Source organism: Sorex fumeus, unplaced genomic scaffold (genome assembly GCF_029834395.1).
Source record: "Sorex fumeus unplaced genomic scaffold, SorFum_2.1 ptg000064l, whole genome shotgun sequence".
Taxonomy (NCBI): domain Eukaryota; kingdom Metazoa; phylum Chordata; class Mammalia; order Eulipotyphla; family Soricidae; genus Sorex; species Sorex fumeus.
The window spans coordinates 5,633,436-5,658,137 of record NW_026606121.1 but is presented as its reverse complement, the minus strand read 5'-3'; the positions used below and the strand labels follow the sequence as shown (position 1 = coordinate 5,658,137).

The following is a 24,702-nucleotide window of genomic DNA, read 5'->3' as shown; positions in this document are numbered from 1 at the left end:
CACACTTGCTGAGACACCCTCCCCTCTGCCCGTGACATCTGACCTTCTGTCCTCTGACCCGCAGACCCTTGGCCTTCACATCTGTGCTACTCCCACTCCCAGGTGAAGACCCAGTCAGAGCTCAGCCCCCCTCCCCTTCCTTCTGGAGCAGGGGCTGGAGTCTGACTCCTCGGGGTAGCAGTTCCTCCGGGCTCCTCCAGACTCCTGGGTCTTCCCAAATCCAGGGTTCCTGACTCGGCGCTAGATGGGGTGCAGGCTGGCCACACCTGTGTCAGGTCTCCAGGGTGGGTACTGGCAGGTGCCGCCCTGCTGGGGACTCAGATCCAGTGCAAGGGCCCCCCTTCAGTCTCAGGCACACTGAACCGGGGCCACCGCTGCCGGCAGGGGGACGGGGCCTTGTCCCAGAGGTTGTCGTAACTCCTGGGGGGACGGCCATCTGTGGGGGAGGGCAGAGATGCTTCTGTCTGTGTGAAGCAGAGTCTGGGCCCCCCAGAAAGATGCAGGCCTCACTCACCTGCAGGAGGAGGCACCGGGAGAGGCAAGCCGTCCTTCGCAGGGGAGACCTGGGGGTCCAACCAAGCAGCCTTAGAGCCCCAGGGGGTGAGGGGCAGCAGCTTTCTCCCACCTCGTCTTCTGACTGCCCCTCCCTCTTCTTTTTTTTTTCATTTTTGGGTCACACCCAGGGATGCACAGGGTCACTCCTGGCTTTGCGCTCAGGAATTACACCTGGCAGTGCTGGGGGACCATTTGGGATGCTGGGAATTGAACCCCAGTCGGCCACGTGCAAGGCAAAGGCCCTACCCGCTGTGCTGTTGCTCTAGCCCCATGCCCCTCCCTTTCCTGGCCTGCTTGCACCCCCATTTTCAGTCTAGGCCACACAAAGGCTGGGGGCAGGGCCGGATGGGCTTCAACTCACAAGCTGCGGGGAGTCTGGTGGTGGTGGGGCCCGACCTCGATGCCGGGGGGAGGCCCGGGATACCAGGGTCCCCTTCTTGGACAGTCCACAGCTGGGGTCCGACACAGGCACCGACACAGGAACCGAGGGGAAAGAGCTTGTGGGCTCGGACTGCAGCGAGCTCTGCATGGCGCTGAGGAACTGCCGGGAGAACACGGAACTGAGGTCCCCCTGAGCCCCTCAGCACGGCCAGACCCCTGCTTCAGACACACCTTGTGCTGCAGGTAGTAGCACCCACACGGCATGTCCCAAACCCTGAACTCAGCCCAGGCTCCAGCAGCTCCCTTCCTATTGCCCAAGCAGGGACTGACCTCGTCCAGGCCCCGAACATCTGTGACCTTGTGGTGGGAGGTGGCGGGTGGCGTGTAGGGGTCAGCGTACAGCGGGGAGTGTGGGGTCTCCAGAGAAGGGTCTGGGGCCTCAGGGCTGCCTTCCACGCGAAGCTGTGGACAAGGGACAGGAGAGACAGGGCTCCTGGGGTGAGGGAAAAGGCCTGGGGGTCCCGGAGGGCAGGAGGGCAGGCCGGTCAAGGGCAGGTCAGCTGCCTAGGCCCACCTTGGTCAGATCCAGGTGCAGGGGGCTGGTAGGACCGGGCCTCTCTCTTCGGGCCTTGCTCCTGGGGGACCGAGTGCTGCCGCTCCGTCTCAACTCTAACTTGTGTTTGCTGGTGCTGTCCCCCTCCTGTGGGGACCAAACCCCTATACTGCTCTGGAGAGTACATGGCCACCGCCACGCAGGAACCAGACCCCAGGGGTGGAGTGACCCAACAGAGCCCCTCGGCCGGAACCTGGTACTCACGGGTGGAGCCTGTGCAGGGCAGCTCACAGGAGACACCACCAAGGATTCAGGGAGAGACTGGCTGGTGTGGGTGGACGGGGGTGCCGGGCACCCCGAGTCCCAGCTGGTCCGTCCATCTGAGGAGAGCGAGCTTCGGCCACCACCCCTGGTCTGGGCAGCCAGGGTGCCAGTGCCGTGATGAGCAGGATAGTGGTCTCTCCCACACTGCCCACCCGGGCTTGCCCTCTGCCCGTGCCTGGAGCTGTGGACAGCGCCCCCTGCTGGTCCTCACCTGTGTGGGTGCCTGGAGCCCTGGGAAGCCCTGGGGACCGGTCACTGCCTGCAGGCACAGAAGCCAGCGGCTGTAATCCTCGTAGCTGGCACACACCACTCGGATGGTGTTGATGAGGGGGCCTGGCACACAAACCCTGTTTGAGAGGCTGGCTGCAGTTTCTCCCCGCAGAGCCCCAGGGCAGAGCCGGGGCCTCCTCCTGGCCCAGGCCCTCACAGTCACCTTCAATCAGGAAAGAGCGGATCTGTTTCTCCTTCTCCTCCAGGTTGATGTGGATAGCACTAAGCGGAAGCTCCCCCTGCCAAGTGCAAGCAAACCAAGCTCAGGGCCAGGAACACTCGATGCATGCTCACCCTCATACACTGACAGGGTGCAAATCATGCACACACCAGTGCACAGCCCCAGGCAAGTACCTGCATGCATGTATACATGCCCTCACACCCACAGGCATGTACACATGCACTCGCACCCATGGACACACATGTACACATGCACTCACACCCATGGACACACATGTACACATGCCCTCACACCCACAGGCATGTACACATGCACTCGCACCCATGGACACACATGTACACATGCACTCACACCCACATGCAAGTACACATGCACTCACACCCATGGACACACATGTACACATGCACTCACACCCGTGGACACACATGTACACATGCACTCACACCCATGGACGTGCACGGACACACATGCACACATCCCTGTGGACAGCACACATGTACACATATCCTTACATACATGGACACACAGGCACTTGTGTCATGAGTGTACACAGGCAGGCGTACACATTCAAATACGATATGCACCTAGGCATATGTCCCTTGTATGCCAGGAAGACGCCCACTGAGAGGTGTGGGCCTCTCAGAACTGGGGTGGGGCAGCAGAGAAGCACTCTGGGGTCATTCTGCTTCAGACCATGCCCCGTGCCAGGGGCTCTGAGATGGGACACCCAGTGGGGAGGGTCCTCCAAGATGGGTTACCCGGGGGGAGGATCCTTGAGACCATATATTGGGGAAGGGGTCTTGAAGAGATTGGACACCGGGGTGGGGAGGGACCCCCAAGATGGGACACCAGGAGGGAGGTCCTTGAGGAGACACGATTCCCCGTGGGGGCGAGATGGCACCTCGCCTGCCTCAGGGCTGAGAACACACTGACCAGGGGCGTGTGGGCGGGACCCGCTTGCTCTGTCACATCACAGGCCTGACAGACAGGTTCGTGCTGAGCCCAACAAAGGGAGTCTCCCTGGGCGGGTCGGCAGCGCAGCCTCACCTTGAAGCAAAGCCCGTCAGCTTCCTCGGAGAAAATGGCCAGGGAGGTCGGGTACAGCAGCAGGAGTCGGTCACACTGCTCCTGGGGGCGAAGGGCGCAGGCGGCTCACAGTCGGCACCCCGAGTCCACCCCACCTGCTGCCAGCACCTTCCCCATGTCATCCGGGGCCATGTCCCTGGGCCCTGTGTCCCAGTGTCCTCACCCATGTCCCATGTCCTCTCCATGTCCCCATATCCCCCCATTCCCCAAGTCTTCCATGCCCCCTGTGTTCCTGTGTCCCCCATATCCTCTCCAAGCCCCATGTTCTCCATGTCCCGTGTCTCCTTGTATCCCTGTGTCCTCCCCATGTCCCATGCCCTTATGCCACGGGGAGGACACGAGACACAGGGAAGACATGGACATAGGACAAAGGGAGAACATTGGGACATGTCCTCCCTGTATCCCGACTTCCCCATATCCCTGTCTTCCTCGTACCCCATGCCCTCCCCATGCCCCACGTCCTTCCCACGTCCCATGTCATCCCGATGCCCCATGTCCTCCTCATGTTCCTTGTCCCCCCTGTGTCCCGTGCCCTATGTCATGCTCTCTGTGTTCCATGTCCTCCCTGTGTCCTGTGTCCTTCCCATGTCCTATGCCACCGTGTCCCCGTCCCCCCCGTGTCCTGTGTCCTCCCCTGTCCTATGTTGCTGTGTCCCCGTCCTCCCCATGTCCCCTGTCCTCCCCGTGTCCCGTGTCCTCCCCTGTCTTATGCCCGTGTCCCCGTCCTCCCCGTGTCCTGTGTCCTCCCCCTGTTCTATGTCGCCGTGTCCCCATCCTCCTCCATGTCCCCCGTCCTCCCTATGTCCTTGCTCCCCATGTCCCCGTCCTCCCTGTGTCATGTGTCCTCCCCGTCCTATACCTCCGTATCCCCTGTCCTTCCCATGTCCTGTGTCCTATGTCCTTGCTCCCCATGTCTCCTGTCCTCCCCGTGTCCTCCCCTGTCCTATGTCACCGTGTCCTCATCCTCCCCGTGTCCTGTGTCCTCCCCCGTCCTATGTTGCCATGTCCCCATCCTCCCCATGTCCCCTGTCCTCCCCATGTCCTGTGTCCTCCCCCTGTCCTGTCACCATGTCCCCGTCCTCCCTGTGTCCTGTGTCCTCCCCCTGTCCTATGTTGCCATGTCCCCGTCCTCCCCATGTCCCCTGTCCTCCCCGTGTCCTGTGTCCTCCCCTGTCCTATGTCGCCGTGTCCTCATCCTCCCCGTGTCCTGTGTCCTCCCCCGTCCTATGTTGCCATGTCCCCGTCCTCCCCATGTCCCCTGTCCTCCCTGTGTCCTGTGTCCTCCCCTGTCCTATGTCGCCGTGTCCTCATCCTCCCCGTGTCCTGTGTCCTCCCCCTGTCCTATGTTGCCATGTCCCCGTCCTCCCCATGTCCTGTGTCCTCCCCATGTCCTGTGTCCTCCCCCTGTCCTGTCACCGTGTCCCCGTCCTCCCTGTGTCCTGTGTCCTCCCCCTGTCCTATGTTGCCATGTCCCCGTCCTCCCCATGTCCCCTGTCCTCCCCGTGTCCTGTGTCCTCCCCTGTCCTATGTCGCCGTGTCCTCATCCTCCCCGTGTCCTGTGTCCTCCCCCTGTCCTATGTTGCCATGTCCCCGTCCTCCCCATGTCCCCTGTCCTCCCCATGTCCTGTGTCCTCCCCCTGTTCTATGTCACCGTGTCCCCATTCTCCCCGTGTCCTGTGTCCTCCCCGTCCTGTCACCGTGTCCCTGTCCTCTCCATGTCCCCTGCCCTCCCCATGTCCTGTGTCCTCCCCCTGTCCTGTCACCGTGTCCCCGTCCTCCCCGTGTCCTGTGTCCTCCCCCGTCCTGTCACCGTGTCCCTGTCCTCTCCATGTCCCCTGCCCTCCCCATGTCCTGTGTCCTCCCCCTGTCCTATGTCACCATGTCCTCGTCCTCCCTGCGTCCCCGTCCTCCCTTGTCCTCCACCTGCCCTATGCCCCCCCGCCTCCCGTGCCCCCGTGTCCCTGTGTGCCCCTCTTCTCTACCTGGGAGGGCAGGTGCTGCAGCCTCACTCTGGAAGCACAGATGGCGCTGCCCACCTTGTGGCGTCCCGACACTGTCCGCAGCCTGGTGAGCCTGCGCTGCAGAGTCCAGGGGAGCTCGTCCTCAGGGGGGCCCTGGCAAAGGGGGGTCAGGGGCAGGTGGAGGAGGCTGGGGAGGAGAGGTGTGGGGGTTCCCAGCACTGACCTGTGGGGGGGCCGAGTGGCAGCGCCGCAGCCCGCCCAAGAGGGCCATCTGCTTCTCCAGGTGGTAGAGCCAGCGGCCCAGCTCTGCATGGCTGGGACACAGCACGAGCAGGGGTGCAGGCAGGGGGCCTGCAGGGAAGGCAGAGAGGGTGGGCACAGACCTCAGGCCCAGCCTGGAGGGAGCAGTGGCCACTGCATGGGCCTGAGTGTCCTCAGACTCCCACCTGCCCTCAGCTGGGCATACCATGTGACCACTGGAGGACAAGCTACCCCTCAGGTCCACTACTGTCACTGGGCCCTCACCTGTGATCTGGAAGGCGGGCTCTCTGGACCCCTCCAGCGGGCAGACACTCAGCTCCATCAGCGGCAGCAGGCCCTGCAGGGCACAGGGGATAGGGGCGGTCTGGGGCCCCAGCTGCCGGCATCTTCCCCTCCCCCCACCCCCATCTCCCCTCTGCCCTGTTCCCCACCTGGAAAGTGAGGCCTTCGTAACCCACGGCCTGGAAGTACAGGTGAGTGGGGAAGAGCTCCAGGTAGCAGTCACTGGCTTCCTGGGGGGAGCAGGGCACGTTGGTCGGGCTGAGGTCAAGGGCAAGTTCCCCAGCTGGTCCCTGCCTGGCTCTGCCCCCACCTGGCTGTGCTGGAACCGCAGCTGGACCTTGGCATAGTGTATGACCTTGCCCAGACTCCTCACGGGCACCCTCCGCCGACCCTTCTTGAAGACACTCAGGAATGGCTGTTCCAGATTTTCTTGCTGGTTCTGCAGCCCTGGGATGTCCTGAGGGGATTGACACTCAGGGTAGGGGCTTGGAGCAGGGTCCTCATGAGATCCACCCCACAACCACATGCAGGCTGAGAGCACACCATCCCGGTGACCAGAACCTGCACACTCTTGGTGCCATCCTGGAAAGCATGGCAGACGTAGGCGCGTGCACACCCACCCACAGTCTCCTGGAGACCCCGCCTCGACCTTCACTCTTCCTAAGCTGCCTGCCCTTATGGTGGTGCCTCAGCCTTCTGAGACTGCGGGGCCAGGAGGATGTCTGGGGCGAGTCTCAGAGTGTCCACATCTGGCACGTGGTTCTGTAGGAAACAGCTGGACCCAGCACTTGCTGCAGACGTGCCCACCCCAGCCTGTCGGAGTGCCAGCATGGCTGTTTGGGGTGTCTGAGGGTCACCAGGAAAGCTTTTGTCCACCTGCCCAGAACTCATCCTGCAACATGCTGGGGTCCTGTACCCTCCGCCAACAGCCATTTCTGGCACCCAGAGAGCCCTCCAGAAGCAGGCCCCATCTGTGGTTGTGAGGGGCAGTGATGGAAAGCTGAACTGGGAGGGGTCAGGCTCCTTCTCCAGGGGAGCTGGCAGAGGCCATCAGTAGAATGCTGTGCCCCCGCCAAGTGGAGCTGCCTCTCAGGCGAGCCCAGGAATGTGAGCAGACAGACTCGAGGCTTCTCCTGCCTCTGCCCCTGGGTGGGGCTTCTTTCACCCACACCCAGTGTGGGAAATGATGCCAAGACAGGACAGTGAAGTAGGCCACAGAACCCCTGGGTGCAGTCCGGGTGCAGGAGGTAGCCAGCACCACCTTGATCCCCCAGCCTAGTTCTAAAGACCAGTATATGGCACTGTCACCAAGCAGGCCAGGCAGGTCATTAGTTCCATAGGACCCACCAGGGTGTGGGCTGGACAGAAGGACTCAGGATCTGAGACGTGGCCCCATACATCTCGGGCCTGGACGGAGGTGCACTGACCACTTCCCAAGGAGCCATTTCTGAAAGTCCTTAGGATCAGGGCACAGTGAGGGGGGTCTCTAGGGGCTGGTGTGAAGGGGAGCGTTGGTTGTGAGGGGGTGGCTGGTTCCAGCCTTGGGAGCCTGCAGGAAGGTAGACCTTGAAGGACAGATGGTGTCTCTGTCCAGGTTCCAGATGTGTATGGTCACATCTCAGACCCCAATTGTGTAGAGGCCTGTTCCCAGACCCCGGCAGTCACAGATGTTCCTCTCCCAGTGGGTGCTGGGTAAGGAGCTGGGGGCCAGTTCAGTCAGGTCTTAGGGCTCCTCAGTGAGGGAATAGGCCAGGCCTCCCTGCCCCTAGCCCAGAGCTGACAGGAGCTGGGCGGGACAGCGAGCAGCTGGGAGCCATGTTCTTGCTGCTGTAGCCACGACTGTGGGACGGGGGCCCTGGAGTGAGGGAGCAGAGGTGCCAAGGAGACCCCTCCAAGAAACTGAGGCCCAGAGACGGTGAGAGGCTGGTCCGCCCTCCACCTGAAAATGCCGAGATCGCCGTACGGAGGGGCCAACTCCCAGGCCCGGGTGCCGGGGGCCTGTCTGCTCTGCTCCAGGCTCAGGCCCTCTGTGTGTCTACCCCCACCCCCCCCCGCCCTGCCCCCGCCCTGCCCTCGCAAGCCCTGACTCAGGCACCGGGCAGTTTCGCTCGCTCTGCCAGACTCTCGGCTGATGTGCTGGGGCGGGGCAGCCACTTCCTCACCTCGCTTTGGCCTGGGAGCCCCTGAGCTGAGTGAAGACCAGACACCCCAGCCGGCCCACCCTCTCGGGGGGCCCCCACTCAGCAGGGACCCGCTCACCGTCCCGGGGATGTAGTAGAAGATCTTGTCGGCTGTCGTGTCCCTGTCGGGGCTGGCCTCAGTGCCAAACAGGCCACCCAGCTTCCTGGCGCTGTCCTCCCTGGGGACAAGGGAAGGGGCTCGCAGCCTGACTCCTGCGGCAGGCCTGAGTCTGTGACCGAGGCCGAGCCGCCCCTGCGGCACCCCCGCCCCCCTCACCTGGTTCCCTTCAGGGAAGGCTTCCTGGAGAAGGAGGCCCGGAGCCTCCGAGGGGCCTGAGGGACGCATTGGCTGTTCCCCATGGCTGATGGTGCCGGCTGCCAGAGCAGGATGGTGTGCGCACCTCTCCTGCCGAGCAGACAGGGCGGGAGTGCCGGGGTGCTTCTGGGCGAGTAGGTGGAGCTGGGGCGGGACCGGTCTACCTGTCTCTGCCCTGCCGGCCACCCCCACTCGTCCCGGGACAGGCCTCAAGGCTGGTCTCAGCAACAGTCCCCCAAGTGAGTACACATCCTGTTTCCAATGGCAGCCTGCCTCTGAGTCACAGTGACTGCAAGGGGCCTCTCTGACCTCGGCTGCTGGAGAGGTCTAGAGCACTGCTGGCGGGAAGCCGGAATCCTTTTTCTCCACTTCCTGCCTCAGCCATCCTCACCCCAGCCAGGTCGGGTCCCCCAGGCTCAGCCAGAACCCAGGCCGCCGCCTTGCAGGTGTGTGATCGGGCTTAGCTTGCTGCACTCACTGATCCTTCACGTGGGGGGAACTGGCCGAGCCGATTCCAACCTGCACCTCCCGCGACCCTCCCAGGCCCCAGCAGGGGCCCCAAGGGTGGAGACGGATGCTCAGCCTCAGGTCCCCACAACCCAACAAACACATTTATTGTTCAAGTCGGTGCATATTGCTATGTGGGTCTGGGACACACATAGGTGCCCAGCTCGGCGCAGGACCCGGGAGAGGTGTGCCAGGGGTTAGAAGCTGCTTCACTGTTGACTCCGGGTGTGTGCCTGGCCAGGTAAGGTGAGGTGAGATGGGCGAAGCGCAGGCCGGGTTGCTCAGAAAGCCCCCACTCATGCCTGGCTGGCTACCCTACGTCTGCGAAGTGGCCCTCCAGATCTGCCAGTTTGAGGAGGGGCTGAGGCCCTGGCAATGCCAGTCTGGCAGCTGCGCAGGAGTCCCCTTGGTGCTGGACTCGGAGGGCAGCTTGGTTCCCAAGACACGGGACACCTCAGGAGGGACTGCAGGACGGGGCACTGCAGTGCTCCTCGGCATCCAGTGACGACACAGAATCACAGAGGAAATAAATAAAGGACACACAACACCAAGGAGTGGACGCAGAGACACGGACGGACGATGCAGAATGTCCCTGGGGGGGCGGGGGGGCGCTGCCCCGCAGGCTTAAGGCATGTGGGAGGCAGTGGGCCCGGCCTCCGAGGGTGCGCAGGGTCAGAGGCTGGTGGACGACACGGACAGTGTGGGTGAGGAGGGCGGCGGGAAGTTGAGCAGCTCCAGCACGGCCACGCCCACACTGCTGCGGCGAGTGAACATGCAGGAGGCGGCCACCCACTTATTGGTCCTGGGGTTGTACTTCTCGATGGAGTTGAGGCTGGAGCTGCCGTCGTTGCCGCCCACCGCGTACAGCCAGCCGTCCATGGCGACCAGGTCATGAGTACTCCTGAAAGCAACGGGATGACCAATCAGGGGCTGGGGCCTCTGGGGGAGATCAGGGGACCCCGCAGGGCAGTGGGTGAGTGGGACAATGGGCAGGAGGAGCTGGACGGTGAGGTGGGGGGAGTGGGCAGACCCTCAGGAGGGAGGCCTTGGGACACATGTACGTCTGGAGATGGGTCTGGAGTGGCCTCTGGGGGGGCAGTGGCAGGCACCTTCGGATGTTCATGGGCGCCACGCTCTCCCAGGAGCCCGCCTTGGGGCTGTATCTCTCCACAGAGTTCAGGCAGCTGGTGCCATCGTTGCCCCCGGCCACGTAGAGGACGCCCTCCAGTACGGCCACGCCTGCGGAGCTGCGCCGACTCAGCATGGAGGCCACAGGCGTCCACGCGTTCACCTGAGAGGGGTGAGGGACAGAGGGGGCGGACTCATGACCAGCTCCGTGCACCTCCACCCTGCAGACCCTGGCTCCTGGGCAGGTGCCTGTGTGTTGTGGGGGTGGGGGGGAACACGACCGCCCTCTGGGCTGGCCAAGAAGGGAGCGAGCTCCCGGGAGGGCTAAGTGTGTGCAGGTGTGTTTCGAACCTGGGGCTCGTACTTCTCCACGGTGGCCAGGTGTGACGAGCTGTCGTAACCGCCCACGGCGTACAGGGTCCCATCTGCAGGGAGTAACCCATGTACGTGCCCCGCTGTGGGTGGGGCTGGGGGGGCGGGCTGGGGGTGGGGCTGGGGGGGCGGGCTGGGGATGGGGCTGGGGGGTGGGCTGGGGGTGGGCACTACGAGAACGGCCTGTCACCCACCCAGTGTGGCCACGCGCACGTATCGCCTCCGGGTGCTCATGGCAGCAATGGACGTCCAGGTTCCCGTCAGGGGGTCATAACGCTCAGCACTGTGAACACCAGATGGCCACTGACCTAGAGCAGCGGCAGAAAGGCAGCCCTGGTACTGGGACTTGCCCTCCCGCTGGGGCAGACAGTCACACTCCAGAGCCGGACAGTCACAGACACTCAAATCTGGTCCCACCAGAGCAGGCAACAGACCACAGCTGACTGGCAGAACACGACCCCGGAGAGGAGGACAGGGAGCCGGAGTGGCTCAGATGAGAGAGAGGCCCGGGAGTCCTGAATCCAGTGAGACCTTCCTGTCACCCGCCCCCAGCTGGGTCACCCCAAAGGCCTGCCAATCCCAGCCCCAGCTGCTACCTGTTGAGGCAGGAGGCACCATCATAGCCACCGGCTGCATACAGGAGCCCGTGCAGGGCAGCTACGCCCAGGCAGCTGCGCCTCGTGCCCAGGGACACCTCGGGCTGCCAGGTGTTGCCCACGGGGTCATAGGACTCGACAGTCGCCAGGTCTGAAGTTCCGTCGTAACTGAGGAAGGGTCCGCTTCCGGTCAGGGAGGCTGGAGGGCACACGTGACCCCACCTGGGACCACCTCCAGGCTTACCCGCCCACTGCATAGAGCCGGTTTCCAACGGCGGCCACGCCCACCCGTGCCCGGCGAGTGGACATAGAGGCCACCACGTGCCAGCGATCAGTACGGGTGTCGTATGCTTCACAGTCCCCGTGGATGGCAAACAGGCTCCCCCCACCTGAGGAAGGGGAGGAGACACAACAGGAGACAGGGTTCAGGGAGGGAGGTGGTGGTGAGGGCAATGCTCTGCACAGCCTACGGTCAGGGGCCTGGTGGCTCTTGCAACAAGGACGGGGTAAGGGGGTGACCATACGAGGTCATCCATGGGTGCTAGTGAAAGAGGAGGGTGGGTGCAGGGAGTGAGGGGTGCAGGAATGAGGGGGGTGGGGTGGTGAGGGGTGAGGGGGACTGGAGTGGTGAGGAGTGAGGAGACTGGGTAGTGAGGGGTAAGGGGACTGGGTAGTGAGGGATGAGGGGTGAGGGGACTGGGAAGTGAGGGGTGAGGGGACTGAGGAGTGAGGGGTGAGGGGACTGGGAAGTGAGGGGTGAGGGGTGAGGCTACTGGGAGGTGAGGGGTGAGGGAACCAGGAGGTGAGGGGTGAGGGGACTGGGAGGTGAGGGGTGAGGGGACCGGGAGGTGAGGGGTGGGGGTGAGGGGACTGGGGGGTGAGGGGTGAAGGGATTGGGTAGTGAGGGGTGAGGGGTGAGGGGACTGGGAGGTGAGGGGTGAGGGGACTGGGTAGTGAGGGGTAAGGGGTAAAGGGATTGGGTAGTGAGGGGACTGGATCGTGAGGGGTGAGAGGACTGGGAGGTGAGGGGACTGGGTAGTGAGGGGTGAGGGGTGAGGGGACTCGGAGGTGAGGGGTGAGGGGACTGGGTAGTGAGGGGTGAGGGGTGAGGGGTAAAGGGATTGGGTAGTGAGGGGTGAGGGGTGAGGGGACTGGATCGTGAGGGGTGAGGGGACTGGGAGGTGAGGGGTGAGGGGACTGGATCTTGAGGGGTGAGAGGACTGGGAGGTGAGGGGTGAGGGGACTGGGTAGTGAGGGGTGAGGGGTAAAGGGATTGAGTAGTGAGGGGTGAGGGGACTGGGAGGTGAGAGGCGAGGGGACTGGATCGTGAGGGGTGAGAGGACCGGGAGGTGAGGGGTGAGGGGACCGGGAGGTGAGGGGTGAGGGGACTGGGGGGTGAGGGGTGAGGGGACTGGGTAGTGAGGGGTGAGGGGTGAAGGGATTAGGTAGTGAGGGGTGAGAGGTGAGGGGACTGGGAGGTGAGGAGTGAGGGGACCGGGAGGTAAGGGGTGAGGGGACTGGGAGGTGAGGGCTGAGGGGACTGGGGGGTGAGGGGTGAGGGGACTGGGTAGTGAGGGGTGAGGGGTGAAGGGATTAGGTAGTGAGGGGTTAGGGGTGAGGGGACCAGGAGGTGAGGGGTGAGGGGACTGTGGGGTGAGGGGACTGGGAGGTGAGGGGTGAGGGGACTGTGGGGTAAGGGGACTGGGAGGTGAGGGGTGAGGGGACTGGGGGGTGAGGGTTGAGGGACGTACCCACAGCGAAGAGCACGGGGCCGGCCCCCTCACAGCGCCGAGGCCGGGTGCGGCTAGTACCTAGCACACCTCTCTGCTCAGGCAGCAGGTGGAACTTGAGGGCCTCGATGAGCAGGTCCTTGCAGTCAGGGTGGTGTCGCACCAGGCTCTCTGCATCCACATGGCCAAGCAGGAAGTCCCGGCTGAGCAGGGGCAGGCGCACACACTTCATCAGCTGCGGCAGAACACACCGGTCACATGGTGGGCGGGGCCAAGGGCACACATAGCCCTCTGGCCGCCCCCCTGTGAACACCAACACGCTGGACTCCTCTTGAGGTATGTCCATGGCCAGGAGAGCAATCTGCGTGTGCCCAGTCCCTCGGCCACTGCACTGCCTCCCCAACCGTGGGGACCCAGGCCCTGCCTCACCCGGGGCACGTGCTGCCTCCGCGTGTCCACATCATGCTTGACCCAGCTCAGGACTGCACGGTAGACATCCTCCTCGGAAGGCACGTTCAGGCTGTCACTAGAGACCAGTTCCAGCACCTGGGGGTGGGGACCCTCAGACCTGAGATCTGGGGAAGGTTTGGGAGCTTTGGAACCCAGAAGGTGCCTGGGAGGGAGAGTCAAGGGGGACTCAGTGGGTCCTACGAGGGGCTGAGCAGACTCAGAGTCAGATGCCACCAGCAAGTTTCGGGGGGGGGGGCTCAGCCCAGAGCAGTGCTGAGGTGGGGAGCCAAAGATGGGAGCATGCAGGCTGGGCTGCCTCGGGGACAGAAGGTGGAGGGCTGGGTGATAGCAGGAGGCAGGAGGGCCAGGGATGGCGATGCAGACAGGGTAAGAGAAAGGGAGCGAAGGGGTGGGGAAGACATAAGACTTCAGGGCCAACACGGCTGGGGTGAGGCGAAGGCAGGGTCCAGCCTGTGCCCAGCACGGTTACCTGCTTCAGTGGCAACAGCATGAACTCCTCGGTCTTGGCCACGTCCACAAAGTGCTGCAGCACGTACCTGTGGGCCGCCTTGAGCAGGTCGCTGCATGCGTGCGTGTCAGCAAAGCCCCGGATGCCCAGGCAGTTGGCGGGGTCCAGCTGACTCAGCAGGAACTTGCAGCAGGCGTCACGGACACCATTCAGCTGCAAGAGGCTGGCTGCTGGGAGCAGGGTCTCCAGGGAGAAGAGAGGGGAATAGTGGGAGTGGGAGAGGGGAGAGGCATGGGACCTCACCCCCCTTGAGAGCGGCAGCATGGCAGAACTGGGGGGTCTGAGCCGCCTTTACCTGCACGTTGCCTTCCCCCACCACTATCTCCGCCGTGTAAGCGAACTGCACCAGCTGGTCCAAAGCCTGAGGGTCAATGTCGTGCAGAGTGACGTGAGTCTGCCGGCTCTCGCTCATCTCATCTGCGGGGAGAGGAGGTCAGGCTGGCCTCTGCCACGGGGGGGGGGGGGGGGGGGGGGGGGGGCTGGAAGGGGGGGGGGTCTGCAGCCCCAGCGTCCCCCGCCAGGATAGGGTGTACTTGCTTGTGAACATGGCGTGGAAGTACGGGCTGCAGGAGGCCAGCACCACCTTGTGCGCCCGGATCTCCTTGGCGGCCACGTGCAGGACGATGTCACAGAGGAGACCGCGCTGCCGCATGCGGCTCATGGCCACGAAGGCGTCATGGTAGTGTCGCTTGGAGTTGTGGGACACGGTGTGGCCCTCGCGGCTCAGCAGCTGCACCGGGCCCTCCATGGGGGCTGTGGGCCAGGCCTGCCGGGGACGGGGCCGCTCCGCCTCGGGGCTGCAGAGGGCCCGGACAGTGTCAGGGCCTGCAAGGGAGCCTCCCCTCCTGCCTTCACAACGGGACCACAGCCCCGGCCCACTGGCCCGCCTCTGCCCCTTCACTTGGAGGCCAGCCAACTCACTCCCTTTCCTGTGCACCCTACTCCCCTCTGCCCAGCTCTCATAATGACCAGGCCACAGGCATGCTGTGTCCATCCTGAGCTGCCCGGTGCCCTCCTAGCCCCATGTCCTCGACAGACATGGGCACACTAGGGCGCAGGGAAGGGAAGCAGGCAGCTCCGACAGCCACCAGCAGGCGTGACCTCACTCGACCCCGGGGATGCCCAGCGAGGGCCCCCACCCCACCCAGCGGAGGAGCCGCGGGCGGGACTCGGGCCCGGTCCGGCTCCGTCTGAGGCTCCGTCCGGCCCGGAGGTCCCGGTCCACTCACGCCGGCGGCGGCTGCTGCTGCTGCTGCTGCTGCGGCGGCGGCGGCGGCGCTTCGGGCCCGGGTCCCGGGCTGCCGCGCTCCGGGCTCTGCGTCCTGCCGGCCGGGCGCTCGCTGCGCGGCTGCATGGGCTCGGCCGCCGGGCCCGCCGCCCGCCCGCGAGCACGCACCAGCAGACGGGGCTCGGAGCACCGGAGGACTGCGCGGCGGCGGCGGCCCTCTCGCCCCCCACCCCCCCCCAAACTCGCTGCTGCCACCCGCGGGCGCGCCCGCAGCGGCTGTTTCTCGGCGCCGCCCGCCCCGCCCTGCCTGTCCGCGGAGGCCTCCTCCGTGAAGACCCCCGGGCCCCCCGCTGCTGAGCTCCCCGTGGCCGCCGGTCTCTCACTCGAGGGCCCTTTCCCTGGGCTGGCCAGTGAGGGCACGCCCGTGCCCTGCCGTCCCTGCTACGTCCCCCCCTCGCCCCCCCCCAGCCCCCGGGCCGCTCACTGCCCTAAAGCCCGAGGAGCACTGGACTGTGAGCGCTGACTCTGCGCCCCAGGCCTCCTCCGAGTCTGCCCCTGGGCAGCGGGGGGTTGGGCGAGACCCGGCTGGGCAGGCGTGTCCGACGGGGCAGACGGGCCTTCCGTCCACCCCGCGCGGGACGGGCTGGCCACCTGTGGACAGCACCGCGCGTGAGGAGGGCCGCCCTCCCGCCCCGTCCTGGTGGGGCTGGTATCCCCCCATGTCTGGGCCGACCCCGGCCGCACTCAGGGCTGCTCCGGGCGCTGTGCGCGCACACATCACTCCCGGAGGGGCTGGGGATCGAACCCGGGTCCACTGCGTGCAGGGCCAGCGCCCTCGCGGAGACCGCCCCCCCCCCCCCCCCCCCGGGCCGCAGTCTCGCACGTGCGGGCGTAGGGCGCGCCCAAGCCGGGAGGCGCGTCCTGCCAGTGTCCCGAAGGACACGGAGCTACGCGTGGGCCAGCGGGGTCCACTCCCAGCGGGCCTGCCCGGCGCCAGGCGGACGCGCGCGGGCGGGAGGACCCGCACGCCCAAGACGTCAGTGCCTGCCCTACCCTGCCCGCCCGCCCGCCCCGGGAGCCTCGGCGCGCGGGAGAACCACAGAAACAACCGCGCGCGCGGCCGGGGCGGGCCTGCGCGCCGGAAGTGCGGCGGCGCGCGGCTTGCTGGGACCGGAAGCGCGGCGCTCGGGGCGGCTGGCGGCGATGGCGGCGCGGAGCGGGCGGAGGTGAGTGGGCGGCCGGGTGCCGGCCGCGCGGGACCCCCCCCTCCACCCCTCCCCGGGCGGCCGGACGCGCTGACCACCACCCCCCCCACGTCGTGTCCCGCAGGAGGCGCCTGGCGGAGCTGACGGTGGACGAGTTCCTGACCTCGGGCTTCGACTCCGAGTCCGAGCCCGAGCCCGAGCCCGACGCGGCCCCCGGCGCGGAGTCGGCGCCACGCGGAGGCCCCCGGAGCCCGGAGACGCGCGGGGAGGCGCGGGGCGGCAGGTGCGGGGGTCGCGGGGTGGCAGGTGCGGGGTCCGCGGGGTGGCAGGTGCTGGGGGCGCCGTGCGGTGGGCGTCGGGAGCGGGGGAGGGGGAGGTAGAACTCGCCCCACCCTGCCGCCCGGGTACCACTGGGGCCGGAAGGGAACAGACCCGAGGGAGGCGCAGGTGGACCAGGGGGTCCGGAGACTGGCGGCTTGCTGCAAGGGGACGCACCTGAGATACCCCCTTGCTGGACGGTGGGGAGGCAGGTCGCGCCCCGTGTTTGTTCTACGGGGGACGGGGGTGGGGTCCGGCGTGGGGTTCGGGGAGCCTCACCCGGAGTTTCCGACCTGACACCGCAACAGCCGGCGCAGAGGCCGCGCCTCCGAGCACAAGGACCAGCTTTCTCGGCTGAAGGATAAAGACCCGGAGTTTTACAAGTTCCTGCAGGAGAACGACCGGAGCCTGCTGGACTTCAGTGACTCTGATGGCTCCGAGGAGGAAGAGGGCCAGCTCCATGCCCTGCCAGACACGCTGGAAGTGAGAACCTCCAGAGGACCCCCTCGCAGGGCGAGCTCCCCATCCCCCCCATGTGGCCTCTTGCCCCTGTTCCACGCCTGCCCTCTGTTTGGTCCAGGAAGCCAGCGAGGACGAGAGTGAAGATGGAGTCGCTGGGGACAGGAAGAAGAAGATGGGGGATGCTGTGCCCGTGACCCTTGCCATGGTGGACAGGTGGAAGCGGATGGCCAAGGTGAGGGGCTTGGTGAAACCTGCAGGGCCACACCCCCTTCCTCTGCAGGCAGGACATGGTGCTCCAGGCACTTGCTCTGTGCTGGGGCCTGGGACTGCTTTCTTCGGGCAGTGATTCTGGGACCCTGGGGAATCCTTTCTCCGTTTCTCTTTTGCTCACTCGGCTCCTCCCAGCTCCAGTTTGGTTTTTTTTTTTTCTTTTTGGGTCACACCCGGCGATGCACAGGGGTTACTCCTAGTTCTGCGCTCAGGAATTACCCCTGGTGGTTTTAGGGGACCATATGGGATGCTGGGACTTGAACCCTCATGCAAGGCAAACGCCCTACCCGCTGTGCTATTGCTCCAGTCCCCCCACAAGCTCCAGTTTGGGCGGGGGCTTTTCGGTCCTCCTTCCCCTGCCACTGCCCTGTCTGAGAGTGACCCGTGCTGGGCTGCTACTTGCTGTCCACACGCAGCTGACGGCCTTTCCCATGTTCTGGGTTCTCCACCCCTTAGCAGCACCTCACTCCACGGCTGCTGCACCAGATCCTGCAGGCATTTCGAGCTGCGGTGGCCACCACCCAAGGAGACCAGGAGAGTGCTGAGGCCAGCCGGTTCCAGGTCACTGACAGTGCTGGTGAGCCAGGGTTGGGGAACACAGAAATCAGGCTCCTCGTTCTGCCTTCTGTCTGTCAGTGACAACTGTGTCCCTCTCGTTCCAGTGTTCAACGCACTGATCACTTTCTGCGTCAGAGACCTCTTTGCCTGCCTTCAGAAGCTGTTGTTTGGGAAAGCCCCGGAGGAGGGCGGCAGGTAAGAGGGCCAGGGAGGAAGACCCGGGGCTAGGGATCCGTCTCGGGGGAGCAGGAGCACAGGCACTGGGGAACCCTGGGTCCATTCCCAGCACCTCTGGCTCTTGAGTACCCCCCGGGGTTGCCCCCAGGACCATGAGAATGAGCTTGAATAGGAGAATTCTGCACATCTCTAGGCTCAGATAGAAACGAGCAATGAGAAAAGCTGCTCTTAGCCTCTTGGCCAGATGGGGTGACCTGTGGGAACCCCTTTCTGGGTCCGGATCCAGCTGTTGGCTCCTGCACCCTCCGAAGGGAGGGAGGGAGGGAGGGAAGAAGGGAGGAGACGTCTCCTCCTCGGGCCCTCTGCCCTCCTGCCTTGGGCAGGACATGGGCTCAGCCTGCCTTCTGCTGACCCATGTCCAAGCCACAGGGCCGGTGGGGTCTCTGTAGGGTGCTGCCGCCGTCCAGTAGCCCGCTGTGGGGGAGGCTCCGGCTGGACATCAAGGCTTACCTGAGCTCCGTCCTGCAGGTACAATTCTGCTCTTAGTCTTTGGTCAGGTGGGAGCCCTGAGGAAGGGCGGGCGCGGTAAGGATGGAGCTGCCACCTCCCTTTCCCACGGTTGGGTGGGGGCCTGGCCTCCCCGGCTTCACTGGTTTGGGCCTCCCTGTTCTCTCTGCTTTCGCAGCTGGTGACTTGCGTGACCGAGACCACTGTAGCAGCAGCCATTCTTCGGCATGTCAGCCACTTGGTGCCTTACTTCCTGACCTTCCCCAAGCAGTGCCGCGTGCTGCTCAAGGTGGGCAGCCCAGCTCTGGCCTGTCCAGTGAGAGGCTGTGGCCGCAGCTTTCTCAGTTCGGGCTTGTTTGGAGACAGACCTGGTGGGGGTTGGGGGCTACTCTTGGCTGGGTCCTGGGGAGTCGCTCTGGCAATGTTTTGCGGGGGGGGACCAGGCGGGACCCCCACATACAGAGCTTGTGTTCCTGACCTTGGGCCTTCTCCCCTAAGGCCTCTTTTCTGTCTGGTTTCTAGTTTCAGGTAGTCTGGGCAGTCATGGTCTGGGCTGGGTGCTCATGATGTGACCTGAGTCCCGGCCCTCCAAAGTTCCTGGGTGGGGGGGGTGGTGCTGGCTGGGGTGGTGCTGGCCCAGCTCTGACCCTCGGCTTCTACAGAGGATGGTGGTCTTGTGGAGCACGGGGGAGGAGACGCTGAGAGTGCTGGCCTTCCTGGTGCTCCTCCGAGTCTGCCGGCACAAAGGCACCTTCCTGAGCCCCGTTCTCAAGGTATGCAAGGCTGCTCTGGGCAGACCTGGGCATCGTGTGGGACAGAGCGCTCCATGAATGGCTCCTTGGGACACCTGCTGCCCAGCCCCACTGTCCCCAATCTGAGTCCTGGCCTCCCTCCCCCACAACAGCTGTCCGGGTCAGGTAGACCCACCTGTGGGGGAATCAGGGTGTGAGGTCCTGTAGCAGGCATGGCTGATGTGTGGCCTTGGTGCGGGGTGGGAGGGCCCCTCTGAGGAAAAGGCCTGGGCATGGGTGTGGCCAGTAGCCGATACAAATGGCTTTGGATCTCAGCAGTTTGTCTGGGTTCTTCTCATAGCAAATGTACATCACCTACGTGCGGAACTGCAAGTTTACTTCCCCTAGTGCCCTCCCGCTCATCAACTTCATGCAGCGCACGCTGACTGAGATGCTTGCCCTGGACCCTGGCTCGGCCTACCAGCACGCCTTCCTCTACATCCGCCAGCTGGCCATCCACCTGCGCAATGCCATGACCACGCGCAAGAAGGTGGGCTCCACGTTCGGTGCAGGCCCGCCCCACCTTGGATGGAGCTGGGGTCCTCGGTGGGAGGGGCGTTTGGGTACCTCTGCATCTGACTCCTACTGCAGTCAGGGGTCCCTGAGGGTGGGGTGGAGGGGGTGTGTAGTGCAGCTGCAGAGGGGGTTTGTGCGGAGGGACTGAGGCCCTGGGCTCACCTCCGTGGGGCTTTGTCCTCCCCAGGAGACGTACCAGTCTGTGTACAATTGGCAGTTTGTACACTGCCTGTACTTGTGGTGTCGTGTGCTCAGCACCATCCGCCCCAGTGAGGCTCTCCAGCCACTGATCTACCCCCTTTCCCAGGTCATCATCGGCTGCATCAAGTGAGTCTGGGATGGAAAGGTGGGCAGGGCAGGGGCAGGTGTTATCCACTCAGCGGGGATGGAATGTCTCTGGGAGGGCCACATCACAGTTGCCACAGTTGGCCAGGAGGGGGCAGCCATAACCTACAAGTGCTTAGCCTCTTAGGTTCTCTTAGGTTCTCCTCTTCCACTGAAGTGAAATTGTGAAAAGTTGTGGCTGTGACCCATTGTTCTCCAGCAGAGTGGGAAGCAGGTTCTTAAAGCTGGAACCCAGTGCAGGAGGCGGTGGGGGGGCGGGGCGGGGGGAGGGCAGCCACTACAGTCAGAACCCAGGGACACTCTACCTGGAGCTTGCAGTGGCTTGTGGTTTACTGAGGCTTGCCCTTGCCCCCTCTGCCCACAGGCTGGTCCCCACGGCTCGTTTCTACCCGCTGCGTATGCACTGTGTGCGGGCCCTGACCCTGCTCTCGGAGAGCACCGGCACCTTCATCCCTGTGCTGCCTTTCCTCCTCGAGGTGAGAGGCCCCAGCAGGCACGCCACCCTCACCCCGGGGGCCCTGGCCCTCCTTGCTGCTGCCCAGTCTGGCAGGACGGATGAGGACAGTGGCAGGTGCCGGGTTCAGGCGGGTTTGTGTAGTTCTCAGCAATTGCCTGAGGTGCGCCCAGCAGAGCTGGGCCAGAAGCCCAAGTCAGGTCTTATCCCAAAGCTGCACCTTGTCTCCCTAGCCCCTAGCACAGGTGTTGCCCCTGTATGGCAGGGAGGGCTGCTCTGGTCCAGGCTGGCTCGTCCCAAGCCAGCGGCTGTCCAGGTGTCCCATCCTCCACCAGAGGCCCCAGTGCCACCCACGAGGTGGTCAAGAGCTGTCTCAGTGAAACTCTTGGCCCCACTGAGCACGAGGAGGCAGGGACCCTGGGGCCTTGAGCACGCTGAGGAAGGCTTCTTGGGAACGCTGTCTTGTTTGGGGGTGCTTAGCTCCCAGGAGTGCCCACTTTTCTCTCCAGAAGTGACTGGGGGGCAACACTGCTGGACAGAGGCCCTCCAGTCCCTGAGCAGGACAAAGGAGGTACCTCATTGCTGGCTATTCTAACTTCTCAGCATCCCTGCCCCAGCTCACCCACATGCAGGTATGGAGGAGGCCAGGACCTACTCTTGCAGCCTCTCACCTCTACACAGCACAGGAGGGTCACTGTCCTCTCTTGAGAACGTGGGAGGGTCACGTTCCAGCCTGTTCTTTATGAACAACACAGCAGGGTCAACTGCAGCCTGTCCTTCAGAATGCAACAGGGGCTTTGTCTGAGACCCTCTGTCCCTTCCTGATGGCTCCTGAGGCCAGACCCAGGGGGCTGATCTGTGGCCTGTCGGAAGCAGCTCTGTCTGCTCACAGAATCCTCCTGATCCTGAGTGGTGGGGGTGGGTGGGAGCGGCACACGGCTGACCAGACCTTGGACAGGTTTTCCAGCAGGTTGACTTCAATCGGCGGCCCGGGCGCATGAGCTCCAGACCCATCAACTTTGCTGTGGTCCTGAAGCTGTCCAAAGTCAACCTTCAGGAGAAGGCATACCGGGTATGAAGGACTCCAGGGCAGACACAGGCAGAGCTGGGGGTCACACCCTCCAGGCCTCTGCTAGACCACTGAGCGTCATGTTGGGTGTCAGGGCCTGTTCTCCTGCTCTGCGCCCTGACATGCTTTCACCGCCCACCTCAGGATGGCCTCGTGGAGCAGCTGTATGACCTTACCCTGGAATATTTGCATAGCCAAGCCCACAGCATTGCCTTCCCCGAGCTGGCGCTGCCAGCTATTCTGCAGGTATGTGCTCTGTCCTTCTCTATGTCTGCTGGCAGCTGGGTCCCGGGACCGAGGCATAGGAGCTGCCTGGGTGACTCCCCCAGGATCCAGGGACTTCCAGCTCCTCCCCACGCCAGCCCCAAGGCCTTTCCTGGGGACAGCAGCCACTGAGCAGCCTGGGTCTACCCATAAGCTGAGAGTCGGGCCACACCTGGTTGTGGACATAGCTGCTCCCAGCTCTGTCCTTGGGCGACTGGTGGCAGGGATTGTGCCCGGGCTGTCGCTTAGTCCTTGGGCTCTCTAGCTGGCGGGTGGAGTGATTCTCCTAGTAAGGTGCTGCTGGTGACCTGGTAAAGGCTGGCATGGGGAAGGGACCTTCCTTCTCTCCTGATACTGCAAACCAGCGTCTGCCCTTCTTGGCAGTGCCGGGGCTGATCTGCCTCCTCTCTGAAGCCACTTCTGGGTCCTCTGTTGAGGTGTTCAGAAGTGCCCCCTGTCAGAGATGCCTGTGCCTCCCACAGGCAGAGCCAGGACACTGCTGCCCCCTGTCGGTGGACTCAGCCCTGCTAGAGGGGCCTGGGTGGGGGCCAGACTCAGGCGGTGCCATTGACGCACATGGCACACCAGGTTCCAGTTTGGGGCGAGAGGGTCTAGGCATTGTCTCGAGCCAGGGAGCAGCAAGAATTTGTTGTAAAGAGGCAGCTGGAGGATCTTTGATTTTGGTTTCGGGGGTAACTGTTCATTCTAGAGTCACTTTTGGTGGGCTTGGGGAACTGTGTGGGATGCCGGGGATCTAAGTCTGGTCAGCTGCATGCAAGGCAGGCGCCTTCCCAATGTGCTATTTCCTAGCTCCCGAATCTTTGGGCCTTGCAGCCACGTGGTTTCTTAGACCTTGAGAGGACACAGTTGTTCCTAAAGGACAGCGCAGGTGCATGGAGAGAGGAGAGGGCTGTGCCAGTGAAGCACTGTGCTGGGTTTTCTCCGTGCCTAGCCCAGCCACATCCTGCTGTTTCCCTGTAGGTCCCCAAGGGCTAGACACGCACGCACTGAACCCCCTACCTCACCCACCCGATGTGTGGCTTCCAGCACCAGGGCTGCCCGTGCCCGGAACTGAGCCCCCTTTCTTTGCAGTTCAAGTCTTTCCTCCGGGAGTGCAAGGTCGCCAACTACTGCCGGCAGGTGCGCCAGCTGCTGGAGAAGGTGCAGGAGAATGCAGAGTACATTGGTAGCCGCCGCCAGCAGGCGTCTTTTGCTGTGTCTGCCCGGCCCGCAGTGGTCAGTTGGCTTCTGGATGGACTGGGTGGCAGCACTGGCTGAAGCTTCACTCCAGTCACTCCCCAGGGTGGCTGGAGTGTGGTGGGGTGTGACACATCCCCTCCCCCATAGGATGCCTGGGAAAAGCAGACGCGGGAGGCAGGCACACCGCTCACCAAGTATTACAGCCAGTGGCGGAAACTGAGGGACCGAGAGATCCAGCTTGAGATCAGCGGCAAAGAACGGGTACAGAGGGGGTGGGGCTGGGCCATGGAAGGACCTGGTGGGGGTGGGTGGGACCTGAACCTGTGCCCATGGCCCAGGGTGGCAGGGCTGCTCCAGAGCTTAGGGACTGAACAGGCAGGAGGATCACCCAGCTATGGGCCTCTGAGGCACTAGGGCTGGGTGATAGAGGCCACTGCCCTCCTCCAGCCCGGTCGGGCAGGTATGAGTGCTGACACTTGCCCTGTCTCGTGCTGGTAACTGGGGGCCCAGGGGAAAGACTGCAGGCGGCTTTGCATCAGTGGCTGTGGCTCTGAAGGTGCCTTGTGGCCAGCGTGTGAAGCCGGCCTGGCTCCTGCTGAGAACTTGGCTGGGAATGGACCACGCAGGGCAGGGGCGAGGGTGAGGGCATTCTGCCACCTGCTCCCCGACTCAGCCACCTCGGTTCCTGGTCCTTCTAGCTGGAAGACTTGAACTTCCCAGAGATAAAACGGCGGAAGCTGGAGGACAGGAAGAACGAGGACAGGGTGGAATTCAAGGACCTTTTTGACCTGGACAGTGATGAAGAGAGTACTGCAGATGCCACAGAGAGAGGTGGGGTCTGCGTGTCAGCATCTGATCTGACGGGGCAGGTGGGCCTGAAAGGGCTCTCTAGCTGCCTGTGCCCAGCCCTTTGGCCGCTGGACTTCGTTTGTGGTGGTGGGGGGGGGGGGTCTCCTGGAAGTGGGGCTGCGGTGCTCTGAGCCTGCTACCCGCCTTTGCTGGTCGTTGAAGTGCTTCTGCTCTGCTTCCCAGAGTCACCTGGGTGCCTGAGAACTCGGCAGAGGAAGGAAGAGGAGGGCAGTAGCAGTGACGAGGTGGCAGGCAGTAGCAGTGACGAGGCGGCAGGCAGTGGCTCAGAGGGTGAGTGTCCTGGGAGTTGCTGGGCAGGTGGCCTGGTTTGTTGGGGGGGACGGGATGCCTTGGGGCAGAGCCTGCTCTGCTCTCCAGGGATGCCAGGCCAGCTGCTGCATCCCCTGCAGCAGCAGCAATTCCGATAAATTAATTAGTGCTGTGATTAATTAGTGATGAATAACCTCAAGGCTGGCTTCTTCCTGATAACACACGATTTATGGAGGATCATCTCCCTGCAGATGGAAACCCAGACGTGGAGGCGGGGCTGCTGCCTGGGGAACTGTGGAGTCTGGCTCAGGGGCCAGATGACGAACTGCAGGACCTGCAGCTGTCGGAGGAGGAGGACTGAAGCGGTGTGGTGCCATCAGCCATTGCTGCGCTCCTGCACGTGCTGCGCCTGTGGGGCTGCAGCTCACTGAGCAGCCATGGCCCTGAGGCCCGTGTCAGACCATCTTGGGGGGAGGCCAGTAGATGCACAAGATTTTTTTAATACTTTTTTACCATATGAAAAGACCAGCAAGTATCGAGCACTGTGCTGATATCTG

General features: G+C 63.9%; 3 protein-coding genes across 5 annotated transcripts; 1 reads left to right on the top strand and 2 right to left on the bottom strand.

The window, feature by feature from the left end:
• Nucleotides 1-213: 213 nt before the first annotated feature.
• Nucleotides 214-8,498, bottom strand: PLEKHN1 (pleckstrin homology domain containing N1). Of its 2 annotated transcripts, none has more exons than XM_056128399.1 (16): nucleotides 8,312-8,498; nucleotides 8,114-8,213; nucleotides 6,165-6,311; nucleotides 6,004-6,084; nucleotides 5,837-5,909; nucleotides 5,535-5,662; nucleotides 5,333-5,464; nucleotides 3,312-3,392; nucleotides 2,247-2,322; nucleotides 2,025-2,146; nucleotides 1,754-1,903; nucleotides 1,511-1,636; nucleotides 1,267-1,398; nucleotides 917-1,096; nucleotides 515-563; nucleotides 214-436 (listed from the first exon to the last, which is right to left on the bottom strand). In XM_056128399.1, exons 1-16 carry the CDS (start codon nucleotides 8,392-8,394, stop codon nucleotides 318-320), a joined length of 1,779 nt encoding a protein of 592 aa, XP_055984374.1. In that variant the 5' UTR covers nucleotides 8,395-8,498; the 3' UTR covers nucleotides 214-317. The 2 variants fall into 2 exon arrangements, with proteins under 2 accessions (XP_055984374.1, XP_055984375.1); XM_056128400.1 differs by having other exon boundaries at nucleotides 5,333-5,428.
• Nucleotides 8,499-9,366: 868 nt separating this feature from the next.
• KLHL17 (kelch like family member 17) lies at nucleotides 9,367-15,112 on the bottom strand. Its single transcript, XM_056128301.1, has 12 exons — nucleotides 14,892-15,112; nucleotides 14,200-14,459; nucleotides 13,958-14,079; nucleotides 13,624-13,845; nucleotides 13,113-13,229; nucleotides 12,705-12,918; nucleotides 11,198-11,342; nucleotides 10,954-11,121; nucleotides 10,552-10,640; nucleotides 10,337-10,410; nucleotides 9,967-10,148; nucleotides 9,367-9,758 (listed from the first exon to the last, which is right to left on the bottom strand). The coding sequence occupies exons 1-12, from the start codon at nucleotides 15,014-15,016 to the stop codon at nucleotides 9,530-9,532; spliced, it is 1,947 nt and encodes a 648-aa protein (XP_055984276.1). The 5' UTR covers nucleotides 15,017-15,112; the 3' UTR covers nucleotides 9,367-9,529.
• A 966-nt stretch (nucleotides 15,113-16,078) lies between these two features.
• On the top strand, nucleotides 16,079-24,673 carry NOC2L (NOC2 like nucleolar associated transcriptional repressor). Of its 2 annotated transcripts, none has more exons than XM_056128291.1 (19): nucleotides 16,079-16,116; nucleotides 16,220-16,378; nucleotides 16,722-16,896; nucleotides 16,994-17,107; nucleotides 17,605-17,722; nucleotides 17,808-17,898; nucleotides 18,330-18,408; nucleotides 18,566-18,676; nucleotides 19,050-19,160; nucleotides 19,480-19,668; nucleotides 19,882-20,021; nucleotides 20,404-20,515; nucleotides 21,452-21,565; nucleotides 21,707-21,808; nucleotides 22,919-23,062; nucleotides 23,174-23,287; nucleotides 23,725-23,857; nucleotides 24,059-24,166; nucleotides 24,397-24,673. In XM_056128291.1, exons 1-19 carry the CDS (start codon nucleotides 16,094-16,096, stop codon nucleotides 24,504-24,506), a joined length of 2,247 nt encoding a protein of 748 aa, XP_055984266.1. In that variant the 5' UTR covers nucleotides 16,079-16,093; the 3' UTR covers nucleotides 24,507-24,673. The 2 variants fall into 2 exon arrangements, with proteins under 2 accessions (XP_055984266.1, XP_055984265.1); XM_056128290.1 differs by having other exon boundaries at nucleotides 17,602-17,722.
• Nucleotides 24,674-24,702: the final 29 nt, after the last annotated feature.

Coding starts and splice junctions, on each gene's coding strand:
- PLEKHN1 (XM_056128399.1), bottom strand. CDS start 8,394: ATGGGGAACAGCCAATGCGTCCCTCAGGCCCCTCGGAGGCTCCGGGCC. Junction 6,085..6,164: donor TGCGGTTCCAGCACAGCCAG/GTGGGGGCAGAG, acceptor TGCTCCCCCCAG/GAAGCCAGTGACTGCTACCT. Junction 1,399..1,510: donor TGCACCTGGATCTGACCAAG/GTGGGCCTAGGC, acceptor CCTTGTCCACAG/CTTCGCGTGGAAGGCAGCCC.
- NOC2L (XM_056128290.1), top strand. CDS start 16,094: ATGGCGGCGCGGAGCGGGCGGAG. Junction 21,809..22,918: donor CGCTGCCAGCTATTCTGCAG/GTATGTGCTCTG, acceptor CTTTCTTTGCAG/TTCAAGTCTTTCCTCCGGGA. Junction 23,063..23,173: donor TGTCTGCCCGGCCCGCAGTG/GTCAGTTGGCTT, acceptor CCTCCCCCATAG/GATGCCTGGGAAAAGCAGAC.
- KLHL17 (XM_056128301.1), bottom strand. CDS start 15,016: ATGCAGCCGCGCAGCGAGCGCCCGGCCGGCAGGACGCAGAGCCCGGAG. Junction 14,080..14,199: donor CTTCCACGCCATGTTCACAA/GCAAGTACACCC, acceptor CTCTCCCCGCAG/ATGAGATGAGCGAGAGCCGG. Junction 9,759..9,966: donor GCGCCCATGAACATCCGAAG/GTGCCTGCCACT, acceptor CGTTGCTTTCAG/GAGTACTCATGACCTGGTCG.